At 43.4% G+C, this 16,235-nt stretch overlaps 1 protein-coding gene across 3 annotated transcripts in view; it reads right to left on the minus strand.

Moving 5' to 3' along the window:
* Positions 1 to 8,840, minus strand: part of FLI1 (Fli-1 proto-oncogene, ETS transcription factor) — an 88,757-nt gene extending 79,917 nt beyond the window's left edge. For 2 of the 3 annotated variants that reach the window (XM_050910972.1, XM_050910969.1), the window contains exons 1-2: positions 8,504 to 8,840; positions 6,342 to 6,423 (exon numbers count right to left, since the gene is read on the minus strand). In XM_050910972.1, the coding sequence (XP_050766929.1) occupies positions 6,342 to 6,380 (39 nt within the window). In that variant the 5' untranslated portion in view covers positions 6,381 to 6,423; positions 8,504 to 8,840. Of the gene's footprint in view, positions 1 to 6,314; positions 6,424 to 8,503 lie in introns of all 3 variants that reach the window. The other variant, XM_050910971.1, reaches the window with a different exon arrangement.
* Positions 8,841 to 16,235: the final 7,395 nt, after the last annotated feature.

Below are 16,235 nucleotides of genomic sequence, written 5' to 3' on the forward strand. Positions count from 1 at the left end.
AAACGTCTGGCCCCTCGCTTGAGGCCATAATTAATTTGAGATTTATTTTTATTGGAGAACCCAGTCTCGTCTGACCTTAGCCAAACAAGACTTCAGCTAGACCCTTGATGCGCTTGAATGGAACAGAATATTTCTCTCTAACTTCTCTTCAGGCGTCCGTGCCTGCTTTGAATTTGTTCCCTCAGACTTCATATATTTGGAGATTTGCAGGAAAGATTTAAAGCATTTTTCCCCCTTAGCATTCACTTTCTTTTTCTTCCCTTTTTGCTCCCCTTTCCCCCCCCACACCTCCTCTCTTCCTAAACACAGGGCTGGAAGAGCATAGGAAACGCTGGAATACAAAATTCCCTGGATCCAGCATATTGGTGGAGGGGGGCGTTTTTCTGTAAATTGTGAAAGAATGGAGCCATTAGAAGGTCGCAGAGTTGGGGAGGGGGGTTGGTTGCTTGAATGCTGCCGTCTAAAGGCGGGAGTCACTGTAAAAGCTTGTCCCTTGTGCCCGAGAGCCTGGTTTATTTTAGAAAGCTCCAACGTGCTACATTTCCAGGAGAGAAACAACGTTTCTCCCACCTTCTCGACCTAAATTCAAACCGTGTCTTGAAGGCAAAGCGGGGAAGAAACAATGCCAGCCCTTCCCCACGCAGCGTTGGGGTTGAGCACGGGAAAAAAAGGCAGGCGGGATTCGCTGGGCACCGGGAAATGGAAAGGGATTTTTCTCTTTAAAATAGAGAGGTAGGTGCAAATAAGAACTAAATCCTTAAGCACCGAGTTGTCACAAGGCATTAATCAACGACTTGCTGAAGTCTAACAATTTAGCAGCGTTTCTGCCTCGAGAAATGAGCGTCAAAAAAAAAAAAAAAAAAAGGAAAACGATTCGGTATATACGTAAATTAATCATCACGAAGTGTGAGAATGACGTAAGAGTTCACAGCAACTTCTGCCCACTCTACCCCTGCCGACAAAGCTACTGCGATTCCCATCTTCTCTGGAGGTGCCTGGTCCCGTCCTCCCGAGCCCAGGTGGGAGGAACTGAAATTCCGCAGGACGCCAGGAATTGGGGGTGGGAAGAAAAAAGAAAAAGGAAAAAAAAAAAAAAAAAAAGAGGCAGAAACGGATAATGCGCAAGAGGATGCTCTCAGTAGGAGCAACGCTACCTGAACTGGGGAAAAAACAGTCCATGAAGGCTTTGATTTTCCCTTTTCTGCCAGGCTAAGGCTCTCTAGCTGTTCTTAAGAGCGTGGTGCAGGTTTCTGTCTGCTCCACCCAGCCGCATTGCGAGCATCCGTGCATCCCTGAGCACCTGTGGGATGACCCGGGCACAGGTCCCTCTGCAGCGCCTTCCCCTCGGTTGATTCGTCAGGCATCATCTCCGCTGAGAGATTTCTGTTGCAAAAAAAAATGAAATAACGGGATATTCTTTCCTCGCAACATGTCCCCGAGCAGCCTCTGGCTGCTACTGTTCAGCGGGAAAGGTAACGTGTCCGTGTCAGGGTTTGTCAGTAGCCTTCGTATTGCCCGCTCCAAGGAAAATCTCACTGTTTTGTCCTTAAAAAAAAAAAAAAATTAAAAACTCTCTCTCTTTAGGGCTTCTGTAAACTTTCCAGGCAGAGTGAAAGCAAGAACAAACCAAATATTGTTTCCAGCCACCCGGACTATTTTGCCTCCATGAATATGCTTCTTTGTACGGTACCACAAACGTTATGGCTACATGAAATCCATTTTTAAAGCGGGAAGTTCCGCGCTTGCACGGTGGTTTCTTCCCGGAGGAAAGTCCATCTTCGCGCCCGTTCAGAGGTGTGGGCTGGAGACCATTTTCTGCACAGGGAGCATGCAGTTGCTTTGTGGCTGTTCCCCAAAACTCCCCCGGGGGTCGGAGTGGGGAGCGAACGGGCTGCCTCCCCCAAGGGCGCCGGGTTTGCGCGGGTCCAAGGCGTCCCAGCGCGGTACCTGAGCTGTTTCTGGGGAACTGCCTTAAATATCCCCCCTAGGGAGACTGTTTTAAATATCAGCCCCAGGCGGGGCAGAGGAAAGGAAGGGAAAAGCAGGGGTGATGCCGGGATACCCGCTCCCGTGTGATGGGGAGCATTACTGCCCTCTCCTTTGACTTCTTCTCCTGCACAGGCCAAGGGACTTAACCCAGCGGGTCCTGCCTCAAGCTGGCAGGGCTGGTAACCTGGAAAAGGGGCTCCAGGAGAAGGGAGGTTCAGCCCGGCCCCGGGAGGTTCACCCCGGCCCAGGGATGCTCCGCAGAGCCCCGAGAGCTTCAGGCGCTGCCTTGGAGAGGGCAGAGCAGGAGCTGTGTTTAGAAGCTGGGGAACCGAAAGCAGAAGCAATGACTTTTCTCTGTGCGAGGAGGGGAGCGATGGAAGAGATAAGCGTTTCGATGTTGCCGAAAGGCATAAGAAAAGCGCGGGTGAATAACACCCCCCAAAAATCATTCTTGTACCGCCTTTACACACATATTAAACCACAAACTGGCAGTGCAGAAGGGGAGCGAAGACTGCTGTGGCCCGGAGTAGCTTGTGGCAATGGTAATAATTAAAAATTCAGTATTCAGAGGTCATGTTGCTTTGCTTATAGCCCTAATTCTTTCCATATCCTTACAGTCAGGATTCCAGTGCTGTCTTTTAAAATTTAATTTCCCAATTATATTACATGTTTCATTCTCTAAAGTCAAGTACTCATGTTTAGATGAGATTAGCACCCTCCGATATACTGTAAATTATTAAGTACTTGTAGATCAGTAAGTCCCATAATGGTATGAGGAATAGAAATACTTTATCAGTTATGTAGAATAAACCAGTAAGGATCAAAATGATTTTTTAATATTTATTTTTATATTTCCTACCCCTCTATCACGTTAAGGCGCGTACAAGAAGTGTGTATGAGAGAGAAGATTGGGTAGTCCTGTCATGAGGTTATATAGGATCTTTTAACAGTGCTTTAGATACAGATCCATACATCCTATGTGGTTGTGATGTAAATCAAGGTTACAACACCGAGAAGCTGAACTTTGCCAGTATGACTCAACATAAACCATCCTTGTTAAAACAAACCATTTTAAAAATGAAATCCTCCTCTTCCTCCTCCAGCCCTACCCCTCCCCTTCTGCATTTTGAAAGCCATGACAAGAAAAACAGTGTGGCCTGAAGGTGGTCATGGGCTATTTTGTACCCCAGGTAGCCCTGGCAGCAAATTTGTTCCTCCTGGGAGCTCCTGTGGAACACCCTGCTAGCAACCCCCTCTCGGTTACAACATATAGAGACGAGTCATTTTTCTGTACAAGGCACAGAATAAACATAAAGTTTATATACACGGTGCATTTGTTGAAGAGGATTTATAGAAGACATTGATCTCAGTCTTGCTTTTTCTGCTGTGTAATGGGGGTAGTGTACACATCATCAGCTGAGATCCCATGAAAGTAATAAATAAAATACTTCTCCCTCCCACAAGACAAGCAAATAACTTTTTCTGGAGAAGGAATGACATGAAAGAAAATAATTTAAAAAAGACCTGGGAAGAGAGAAGACTTGGAACTCAACCTCCTGCTTTTCAAACTTCTTGCTCACCACAACTTGGGAAGTCCTCAAAGATCAGTGTGGGGAAGCAGGAAAGAGAAGGCAGGTGCTGTCTAAATCTGAACAGTGCCTTGTTCTTACACAGCAATTCCATCCACACTTTAAAGATGGAGAAATGGAGGAACAGAGAGTTGAAGTGTCTTGCTCAGGAACACCAAGCCTACTCCGTCAGGGCTTGGATCTGTACTCACCTTTCCCAACTATCTACCTAGATCATTAGTCAATCCCACCTCTTCCACAAATAAGCCAGTCACCGTCAGAATCTCTCTGTTGGCTCTGGATGCCTTCGAGTCAGAGGAAACTGTCACCAAACTCAGAGGGGCCAGAGATTGACCTAACCCGTGTGTTTAAGGTTCTAATTCTCCTGAATTTAACCACATTCCTACATTTATGAGCAGCCTCACCGGTCTGAATGAGCTACCCAGGTACCGTTTTGCACCGCTGGTACTGAGCTGCCCAACTTAAAACCTTTAAGAGTCAATGGGAGATATTTCCTTTGTCTTCAGAAGACTTTGGATCAGTCTTAAGAGACTTCTGTCAAAATCCTGTTGAGTTTTTTAAGCACAGGAACAAGTCATTTCCCCAATGACACTGGTGTGAATGAAGCTTTACAGACAAAATACCAAAGACAAGGTCCTTGCCCAAAATAATGGCAGCTGATGATGAAGGGTTGTAATAAAAGGCAGAGAGTTCAGCATCACACAGCTCACTTATCCCTCCACTGCTGAAACACTGCATATAAGTCCAGCCTGCGGAGTTCTTCCTGGTGGATAAAACACATACTTATGTGAAGAGAACTTTGTCCAAGCACTTTGCCTGCAGGATTGTACTTAATGAGAAGGCTATCCCGCCACAGTTACGGACAGACTCACTCAATCCTGCTGGAATGTTAAATTATTTAGGCCTGGATCTTGGTTCCACTTAATTCAAAAGGAATTTTGCTACTAACTGGAGCGGCAGCTGGATCTAGCCTCACAACAAAAGGCAATGATACCGTAATATAGGATGTCAAAGGGCCTTCATCTCTTCATTGTAAACAGAACACATCTCAGATCATTTCCCACATACAGGAACTCCAAAGAGAAATTAGTGCTAAAGCTGGGCACAGACTGTGTAACATGTTTCTTTACTTGAACTTTGAGTGAATTTGCTTTTGTGAGACTTGAATTTCATTTGTTTTCCACAGAGTTTCTGTTCTTCCAGAATCTGGTCCAAAGCTATACGAATTTAATAAGCAAAATTAAATCACCAACATTCCCTAAAACGTCGAGTTAGGAGTGTGATTTTGGCGGATATCAACTGAATGTGGAATCTTGACCATTCCTGGTCAGATTTGCTCTAGAAACCTGGTCCAGAGAGCTGCACAAGTTCACCCAATCAAGGAATACAAGTAATGCCACATGACCCAGGAGTCATCCCACCAACCTTACATTTCAAATACTAATACTCTTAACAAACTGCATGCAAAATGAGCCGTAGCCTAGGGATTATATACAGAAATCATTCAGTGAATCATTTCCAATAATGTGTATGTACATGAAAAACACAATTGGCACATAGATCATTGACTGGGGGGGGAGGGGGGGAAGAGACTAAATTCCTGTAATAAATTATTCATTACAAATTATCCACCCAGCTCTAGTTAACACCCTTCTGTGTTTCTTCAGCCTGGGAGAGAAGAGGCTTGTGTTTTAGATTTTCCCTAAGTGCTGTTGCATGCAGGGTTTGCCTTAAACGTGTAACCCAGATGTCCCAGGCTTGGTTTATTTACATTCTTGGGAACTGTTGTGGAAAAAAACCTATATGATGTCAAATATAATATAGTACTCAATTGAGTTATAAAGGGACAAGGCTGTGCCAACCCTTCTTTGGCATTTTTTTTAATCTTATGAAAAAGAAAGAGGCAGAAGTGGCCCATCAAAATACATTCTAAGATCCTTTTTTTTTTTACTTAAAAGATACACAAACAACTATTTAGAGTGCAAGATCTAGTAGCATCTGGCATTAGCCATTATCAGTAAAACAACTGAAGTCAGTTTGCCTACTAAATTGTATGGCAGCATTGCTCAAGGAAAACCATAAGTAACACTGTGAAAGAAATCCCAGTATTATATAGCGTTGCCTGGTGTGACAATCCATTTCTTCAGTAACTGAAAGAGATGTTTTGGTTTAGCTCATTAAATATTTTTCCCCCTCTAAATCCATTTTGAAATGTACCTTTCAAAAAACATAACTTCACATATCATCTTGCATATTGAATTCAGTAGTTGGCGCAGCAGAGAAGCAGAGCGATATTAAATGAAATTTAGCTCTGGTTCAAGTCTAAATGGTATCTAGGAAATCAGAAAATTGGAAGCCAATTTAGGAAACCACTATGATATAACGTCAGTAGCACACCACCACCATCATATTGGTTTCGGAGCAACAAACCACTACTATAATATAATTCAGGGCACCCTTACTATAATACTAGTTATAGTATAACCCATCAAACCAGGCATCAATGCATTACAAAAGCCAAGAGCACTTTAACGTATTGTTGGTCCCTGATGATACAACTTTTGACTCAACCCTGCATATTTCCAGAATGATAACTGTGATACTTGAGACTCTAACCCCTCTCTCACTGAAGGTAGAGGGATTTTTTTTCCTGCTAAATTCAGTGAGAATGGGAACAAGATTTTCAACTAATACAAAGGATTGTGAATTTTGGAGGATTGTAATTTTTGACATTACCTGTTTAAAGATGCTGTCATGTCTTACCTTGACGTAAGACGAAGTGTCTGGTACAGTCTGAAACATCCTTACTTGTTTAATAGATATATTTAAAGGTCCTGAAATTGACCTGAAATTAAAAAAAAAAGTATATAGAAAAGTAAAGAAACAAAGCATTGTATAAAAAGTAAAATTAGAAATAAAATTTAAAGAGAAGTGATCAAGCATTTAAGTATACCTTTTAAAGGACACAGAAAAACGTCCACCACAGTAAACAAAAGTCAAGTAACAGACAGAACTTCATAAAGCAGGGTTTTATTTCTATGCTTCAACAACAGTTTGGTTTTGCTTTTGGATTCACCCCCCCCTCCTCAGGAAAAGAGCCTTCTTCACTTTTGACCACAGCAGAGGGAAATGTTTGACATTTGATTAACTGAATTTCTTAGCCAACAATTAAAAGCCAGCTGAAATACTCATGTTTTCATGTCGAGACTAGTTAACCCTATTGACTTGTATCCAAGGGTTTCACTTGGCTAAATGAAGGGCAGTTGCCTTTCCTGACTCATTGAAACCATTCCGAGCCATTAACCTGCCGGCCTCTATTGATTTAAAGAACCTTTCTCACCAATAATAATTAAACAATAAATTAAAAAAAAAAATAGCGAACGGAAGTATCATTCCAAATAGCAATAAAAAAACCCCCAGGGTTGTCAATCTCAGCCCTTCTATTTCGGATAGTGCCGTTAGTCAGTCAAACATAGCGGAGCTTTATCTCAGGCTTGCATCAATGCAGTACATCTGTTTTTCTGTACTTCTAAGACCTGATGATCTCCTGATGAACAGGACTTTTTGCCTCTCCCCTCCAACCCCCCCAAGTCATCACTACAGTGATGCAGAGATTAACAACGGTCGTGAAAAATGTAATGGTGTGTGGGAAAATAAATCTGCAGTCACTAAAATATCCGACAACTATTTTTTCTACCCGCTCCTCTCAGGATCTTTAGTCCCCTTGGAAAGCGCCAGAAAGCGATTAGCTTACTGTAATTAGTGCATCGTTAAGAAGCACGGCCCCCCCCCCCCCCCCCCCCCCCCCCCCCCCCCCCCCCCCCCCCGCCCTAACCACGCAGCTTGCGAGTGCTGCTGTTCTGACGGTCCCATTTCCCCGGGGTGGGAAGGGAAAAGTTAGATATTTACCCAGAATTTGCTGTAGAAAAATCATACTACGGAATTAGAAATACGCATAAAGAGTTGCGCACAAGTGGTCAATACACCTGGGTTGTTTGTTTTGGTTTAGTTTTTTTGTTGTTGTTTTGGTTTTTTGCAAGCTCTTCAGGAAAAGCTGTGGGGTCCTAACTCTGCAGCTAGTTCAGTTTGTCCAGATCTAATGCAACCCAGACACCGCTGGTTAATCACGAAATATCCTTCGTTTGATTAATGAAGAAGCCCGCGCCGCGCTGGAGCTGTCTGCTCCCTAATCTCGGGGGCTGCCACCCCGCCGGTGAAAGCCCCGGTGAGCGCCCTTCCTCGCCCCCAGCAATGCCAAACAGCCAGGGAAACACCTCCGTGCCCCCAAAGCCAGCGCCACTGGCTTGCTTTGAAACATCTGCTGATATATTAAAAAAAAAATAAAAGGGGGGGGGGGGGAGAAAGCAAAAACCCCACAGCCCACAACTCTGCAAAATAAAAGTTCGCTATCTGCACGGACACACCCCCCCCCCCCCCCCCTTATTGATTTTTAAAGCATTTATTACCCAGCCAGCTGGCACAGAAGGGCAACTGATTATAAAATCGACAATGTGTTTCTGATAAGTACAATTCTTTTTTCTGTCGTCCTCCCTCCTAACACATTCCAGTTTCTTTTGCTTCTGAACTTGCAACGGGGGGTGGGGGTAGACAGAGTTGAGGGACAAGGTAATTTTGCTTAGCCAGTAAATTTTCTAGGGTCAAGGATTCACATATCAGTTTCCCCTGCTCCCCTCTTTACCCCTGATTAGCGCTCCCCCCACCCCCGATTACTTCCCTCTTATAATTACGCATGTTCATATAAGTAAATACATCTGCATATTTGGAGCCAGTCTTAAGAAGTCTGCTGTGGATTATTTATCAATCGTATTGCCCTGCCAGCATCAGCCGCAATATAAAAGGGCCTCTTAAACTACTTTTAGATTCGCCTCTTGCTTATTCTTATTACTATTATTTAAATGACTCACCTTTTATACCCTTTCCCCTCAACCAGTGGCAGACCAGTTTGTAAAGATCCAGGTTGAGACCAAAAACAAAACTCCCCACCAGTTCTGGATTACTACCCTGCCGCTGCAGTTTTGCAAAGAGGAGAGATTAAACTTGTTAGATCCAAAGCAGCGCTGAAGTTAAAATTCCCAGCCCATCCAGACAGGCTGCATCAACCAGGCATTTCCTCAGGGGGCTTCTGTAATGCTCGCAGCTCCAGGACGTGCTTTCCTTTCCCTCTCTTCTATGCCCTCTACTTTTCATTTGATTTCCGTTTTCCCCCTTATCAATATTTCAGCTGCTCCCTCAGATTAATCATGGCTATGTGGCATCTTCGCCCAATGAGCCCGCCTGGCTGCTACTCACAACTTTAAAGAACAAAAAAAAAAAAAAAGAAAAAAAAAAAGAAAAAAAATTTCACAACTTTCTTTCTTTAAAAAATATTGCTGAGGAGTCAAGCCGAAAAGAGACGCTGAGTGGAGCTCAAGTGCTACTTTAAATCCCCTTTTTAAATAAGGAAGTTTCAAATATCCGTTTTTAAATCATCGTTCCTTACTTTGAGCTTTTTTCCCTGACTCTTACCTTGAAAATAGTCAACCCATTTCCCCCTGAAGCAGAACTGAAAATATGACAGACGACGCTGCAGATGCACACGGCTGGAAAGGGGAGATGAAATCGTCTCGAAATTATTCTCTCTATTGGATCAAGAATTCAGCCTCTCTCTCTGCAAGCCGAAACCTCCAGATCCTTTTAGCTAGTTAATAATACCCTATCAAATAGTAACGCATTTAGGGAGGGAAGGGAAACACATCTTCAATTCAGGGATATTTTTTCCCCCCCACAGGATCACGTTTCTGGTGCATGTTGTCATCTCAGAAGGGTTCGCAGATAATATTTTGCGCTAACCTGGGGAAGAAACTTTCAGGGATTTTAGTACGACATCAATTTTAAATGTAACCCTCAGAAGGGTTACCAAAACTATTTGGAAAATGTCCTTCCACTCTCTATTCTCTTTCTCTCCTTCCCGGCTTTGCCCCAAATTCCAACATATTGAAACATTTTTCTCCTTAATAAGAGGAACATATAAAGTGAAGGGGTGAAAGGGCAACTTGGGAGCCGTGCCTAGAGCTCCGCACACAATTTACTCTCTGGTAGACGAGGCGTTTAGCATTCCTCCCAATTTCCAAGGAAAACAGACTCAGACCTGTACCCAGTGACCAGGGACCTCGCCAGAGCCACTTTTTAATATAGAAATTCTTCGGATTCTTTGTTATTATTATAATTGTTGTTGTTGTTTGCGCTAAGAGAAACAGTTTCCTAGGCAAGGTAAAGGGACAGGGATTTTAGGGAGAAGATAACTTCCGATGGAAGGAAAAATCAAAGCGGCAGGGGAGACTTGCGAGGTGTGTAGAAGAGAGAGGGAATCGGAAAAAAAAAATAATCAGCGTATTTTTAAATGGCTTTTAAAAAAATCGCGTGCATCGGGGTTAAAAATGCCGTTTGCAAGCCTTAATCTCATTATTCTGTGGGGACGTGAACAACTCTTTCTGCACACTCACAACCGAGCTAGCTAGTGACCGAATCAGATCACATTTCAAAGTCATTTTTCATTCTTTTCTCACGTTTCCACGTGTGAATTACACAAAACACGTAGCTGAAGAGGAACCCCGAGGGCTTACTATTGTGTTAACAAAACCCTCTTCCTCTTGTTTTCGTTGAGGGGCAGCTAACACGGGTTTGCATCTCTCCCCCGTGCGTTTTCCCCGCGAGTTTCCTTTAGTTTTGAAGCAAACGTGCCCAAAATCTCCGCCTAGCTCTGACAGGGACCACTGAGCACACGCACCTAATAAGCTGCAATGAAATAAACTTTAAAGGTTGGCGTTAACAAAAACTTAGGACGTAAAGCACTTACAAGTTCAGGGGAAACGCTTGCCCTGAATCCTGAGCTGGGTTTGCTACCCCTTGTAATCAAACCCCACAGTCGAGTCGAGAAACCCATGTGGCTAGTTGCAGTCATCTTGGGAGCTTTACTAGCCCAAAAGAAAATTGCTGGCAAATTGGAAACAGCTGTAGCACTGGAGAAAAAAAAAAAATCAACCACCCCCCCCACACTCCTGAGCAGAGAAAGTTACAGAAATTTTGTTTACACAAATAGCTCCAACGCAGACATGACATTTCAAGTTTTCATCAACAAACCGTAGGTGACTTGTATGTAAGCAACATTTCAACATTCATCACTGGCAGTGATTTTTTAAAGATGCCTATGAAATCTCTCCCTCTCGCACATAGGCGCTTCCAGTTCGCTCCTGTGGCAGCTGCTCTTGCCTGTGCCTGTGCCTATGCCCCCTTTAACAGGGTGCTAGCAACACAAACAGTGACTTAAAACCCACAAAGAATTTTATCCTGGGGGGGGGGGGAACCTGACAAGTGCTTGATTCTCATAAGCCTGTCAGACAATTGCTAGAACAAATGAAACGGTGGAAAAGCTCGGAGTCCTGCAAAATGTGCTCTTTTCATGTTTTCTATTTATTAGATACGTTAAGAGAAAACAGACTCATATGAGTCCCAAATGTAGGCAGAGTATTAAAAAAGGCATGTGTATGCTCCAGCAATTACAGCTGAATTTGATTAAAAACGTCATGAGGACTGCAAAAGCAGGAGTTACCTGATACACTAACCCTGAGGTTGCTTTAGGATGAATTATAACACAATTCATTTTATTTTAATAGGTCACTATAAGATTAACTGTTTAAGGATGGAGCTGTGCTATAAATGTTTACATCAAACCAGAAATAAGCAAGCTTTACTTTCTGGTTGTTTAGAAATAATGTTTATTACATTTTAAAATTCCTCAACATGTTAATTAGAAATAAGGGGAAAGTATGTGAAGTCAAAAGGAGTTCCAGTGCTTGACATGTAACCACACACACACTTCTGTGCTTCAGTTTCTCTTTCCTAGGAGGAAAATGTGGTAATTTTTAACTGGCCATCATCATTTCCACATGCTATGGGAAAATAATGACAACAACTTTTTCCCCCCCTGCTCCTCTCACGGTCTGGGTCCAAAATTTGAAGGCATTTTGTAGCCTGGGCCCATGGTCAAGAAGACCAGCCAAAGCCTGGGGTGATGACTCTGTTCGAGCAGCCCACTGAAATCAGCCACCACAACAGCCAAATCTGTGTGTTTGTGAGGGAGAAAGCTTGAAGACCCATCTGTGACCGAGGGGCAAAATCTCACAGGCATGAAGGACTTCAACACACTTTCCCACTTTCTGTTCCCAAAGCAGGGACTGTGTCTTCGAACTTGCTTTAGTTGGTACAAACATATCTTGCAGATAGGTCCAAGAGATTGAATAAAAATAGCCTCATAAATTTCCCCTTCAAGAAAGAGAGGGTGAAACAGAGAACCACGATGGAGAGATGTTCATCTGATTTTTCATCTGGTGTACTGCTGGGGAGTTTTTGCATGAGATAAGAACCCCTCTGTGGCCGCAAATTTTTTTTTCCCTGTGCTATCTTTAAGCAACGTCTAATACAATAGGTACTTGTGCACGGCTGGAACTCTAAGGAGCAGTTGAATTTAATTATCATTAGTCATAATAGTACCATATTGCTGAAATTAAAACATTAATTCTATAGGAAATTCCTACCTGTTAAAATTTATTTTCATTTAGAATCAACAAGAAGGGCAAATTTAGAATTTTAGCATGAAAAGAAATTTCTGCAATGTTTACTTCAAGGAAAACTGAAGTGATCATCTCAAAAAGGTTTCATTCAGAGAAATCAGAAAGACCCATGTCAGTGAAGACAGGCTGTTTCATTTTCACTAGTCAATGTCACCAAAAGCACTTTGATAAATTCCACCGAAAATCAGCAAAACCGCTATAAATGTTTTTGGGAAAAACATTTCAGCTTTGCTAAATCATTCTCTACCATGAAAAACACCTTTGAAATAGAATATGTTTCACCCTGGTCTAATATGAATGATGAATGTGATTAGTATATTAAAATACATAATCATAAATTATTGATAAAATCATTATCACAACAAAAGAAAAGCTTTAGTTACAGAGATAAAATGAGGGGATAGGAAAAAAGGAATTGCCATAATTGTTAGATTCTGTATTATTTTTGAAAAAGGAATGTTAGGTGGTGGTTCATGTATGTCCCAGGAATTATAAATTCTGCTCAATGGCAACAAGAATCTTTCACTTTTGCTGAACTGTCTTGGTTTGAGGACATGTTACTGTTTGGACTATTTATTTTGACTAGTGTTTATTGTGAAGTTAGAAAAAGTGTGGATTTTGTTTTTGTTTTTAGAGACATGACCATTTACAAAACATTGTAGTTTCCACTCCCGGTTGTTTATAAACATTTGAGGAAATTATTTACTGTCCACAGGATGTCATGTAACTCTCCTGTTAAACCAGTTTTGGTTTGTGACTAGACTTATGTGTTTCTCAGCTCATGTGTTCTGTTTTTCTTTAGTTTTCTTACTAGACCTTAGAGATATCCTCCTGCAGGTTAGGTGAGACAGAATATAAATGTTATAATGAAAGACATTTCCTGACCCAAATACAGTTTAACAGACAACAGGGCAGGAAGGAAAGTTTAAGGACAGGGTGGTAAGACCTTAGGCCCCACGAGAGCATCTTGGTGGCAGAAGCAGGACAGAAATCATTGCAAACCCTTTACACCATGCAACCTCTGATCCTCCCGAGTGCTCCCCAGCAGCCTTTGCACGGACCCTCCACTCTCCTGGGACCTCACGACTGTAGATGTGTCCCTGGTGACGCCTTTTTTACCGGGATTTTTGTGTTCAGCCCTTTCAATGTTCGTTTGGCGACAAAACGCCTGTCGGCCGTGCCACACCTTGCAGCTGCACCTGCAGAGGCTTACCTGAGCCTTGAGGGGAGAGGGGTCTGCGCTGTGGGGGACCCTGCAGCCCATGGGGAGGCGAGGGGAGAGGGAACGGGGCCGTGAGGGGCGGCCCTGCGGCCCTCTCCATGCCAGACAAAATGGCGGGATGTGTCGTGAGGAGCACCCCGCCCTGTCAGTCTCAGCCTGTCAGGGGAGAGCAGCCCGCTGCGATTGGCTGTTCTCCCCCAGAGGGCGGGTCAAGGGCCACGGGCAGCCGACGGGAAGCGTGGGGCACCTCACACCTCTCCACAGGGGCAGTGAAATGGCCGTCATGCCGCTCCCCTCAGCTGCCATGGCGGCCGTGGCACTCGGCATGTTCCTCCCCAAAATCCCTGTGCTCCCACCTCTGTCTTGCTCCCTCTTTTGCCTCCCTTTTTTCGGAAGAGGGTACCTCTTCTGCACCCTTTTTTGCTCTATATGTCTACTGTGCCCCTTTAAGTAAATAGTACCAACATTTGTCACCCCAAATGAGCCCCTACCACTCTCTTTCGCTTTCACCAGCATAAACACCTGCCTAGGTGACGTTAACTAGAAAAATAGAAGAAAAAAGTAAAAGAAATTAAAAGCAAGCCTCTTCCTCCGGCAGAGTTTTGCCTCTTAAGAAAAGAGAAGTAGCGGTGACCCCAAGTTCACTGCAAGATTCGCTGTTACTTTGCTTTTTCGTCATCGATTTTACATAAGGCACCTCTTCTAGGAGAAGAAAAGATCAAAATCTTTTTTTGAAATATAAAACTTGGGGGTGCCCTTGCCTCCTGCGCAGCTCCCCCTCCTTGTGTAGTCCAGCTCCACAGCCTGATCCCTTTGCGTCTGCTCGCTCTGGGATTTCTTCTTTGCTTTCTTTAAGCAAAACCCTGAAGTCTTGCACTGTGCTGATGGGAATCTGCAGCTCCCTTAGAGCTTTCCCGGCCATTTTTGGCTTGAGCTCCTGGAGTAGCTGCTGCTCGGGAGAGACTGGGCAGCCTGTGAAGACACATCTGGAGCTCTAAAGGGGCTCCATCTGCTCTGGTGTCCACAGAAAAACAATCAAGAAAACACATCAATTATTTCTTTCCAGAGGTTAATTTCTTGAAAGTGTCTCACCTTGTATTTGAGCCAGTGTGGATGGTAAAGGAGGTGAGCAGGAGGGAAGAGAGCGAGAAGGAAGTCGGCTCCACCAAAAGGCAACATAAACAGCTGAATGCATGAAAAGGAAAAAAAAAAAAACAAAAAACCCCGAGGTGAATTAAAGAAAAATAAATGGCTAAAACAGGAGCTTGATGCGATTCCAAGTATTTTGACATGGAAGCATGTTTCCCATTCCACTTCTCTGCAGAGAAGGTTTCTCTTCGAATTAGATGAACCATAAAATAAAAAGGAAATTTAGAACAACACTGTAAAATGGTGTTTTACAGCCCTTTCCACAAAAGGCTTTTCCTTGAAGAGCTCTTATACCTTGGGCCTTGTCTACGCACTATCATCAGACAGCTTGGAGTATACCAGTCAAATTAAAGCATTTCAGTGCCCACTTCTCCTGAGCGAGGCCGCAGCCTTTTCGGTATAAAGGTGCTTTATGTGAGAATAACTATTCCCATATGGAAAGGAGCGATGATTTGGGAAATCTCTCTGGTTAACATTATGAAGTGCTTGCTGTGAGTGTTTGCTGTATCATGAAATGGCTCGATGTCAGGGCATACCCCTGTTCGCTGACAGGGCCTCCGGGACATCCCTACCAGAATAGACAACCAAAAGTACTGAGTTTAATAGACTTTATTTTGACCAATGGTTTATGGGCCAAAGAAATTGTCTGGGACAAGAAGAAAGTAATGTTCCCTATGCAAGGAAAAGGGATGGGAGGAAGGCAGATTGAGAATGCCTCAGACAACAAAAGTGCGGAGGGGATGAAACAGGGATTTGAAAGAGGTTCACAGGGAAAGGTGTGTGGGTGAAAGAGGAATCTGTGTGAAGGAGAAGGGAAGGCTTGGTTTCCTTTTGTGCCAATGATGGAGAGCACTTGAGGAATATGCTCAGAGGTGCCTGGACCAGGGGCACTGCCTGGAGCATTGGTTAGCCTCTGGCGGCCTGAGCACACAAACCCTGGGACATTGGAGCTCACTACTGAAGTTGGATGTGTGCTAGGACTGCGACAAGAAGGGGAGGAAAACTGAAGATGCTGGAGCAAGTTAACAACAGAATAGCTGCATCCAAATGAAAGGCTGTGCCAGTATGTGGGGGAGAACCCAAACAAACAAATAAATGAGAATACTGTTAACTCAGTTAGCTAAATCAGTGCAAAATCTGTGGTGGTCTAGGCTTCTGCAGCTGATGGCTGTTGGAAATCAATGTCACTATGGTCTCCATAAGGCTCTCTTTCCGCTCAGTAGCTAAGATATGAAAGTATGTTATAAATCACAGATTTTAAGGTAAAACCAGACCATCTCTCCTGAAGGACATGGTTTGCAAAATTTTTCCTGTTTAAAAAAAACCCTTAGAGTGTGAAGACTTCATCCAATTGGGCTTTCAGAGGAAGAGTATACAACCTCAATTTTTCATTCCACAGCCATGCTTAGAGACAGTTTTTTGAGCTGTCTAGAACAATGTGAATTACTGTTCTCTGATATAACTAGCCCAGATATTTTTGTCTTTGAAATACATTACAGAGGAAGCCTACACACTTTTCCAGTTACTGTCAAAAACCTTGTCCACATGGGGATGAAAGGTGATTATAAAAATATCCTAGTGACCATGTGAACAGCTACTACCTCGTCCTGTTGGTACTAAGCCACATTGCTCTAGGTGGCATATGAACAAAGACCA

The sequence above is a fragment of the Gymnogyps californianus genome, chromosome 25 (genome assembly GCF_018139145.2).
Source record: "Gymnogyps californianus isolate 813 chromosome 25, ASM1813914v2, whole genome shotgun sequence".
In the NCBI taxonomy this organism is placed as follows: Eukaryota; Metazoa; Chordata; class Aves; order Accipitriformes; family Cathartidae; genus Gymnogyps; species Gymnogyps californianus.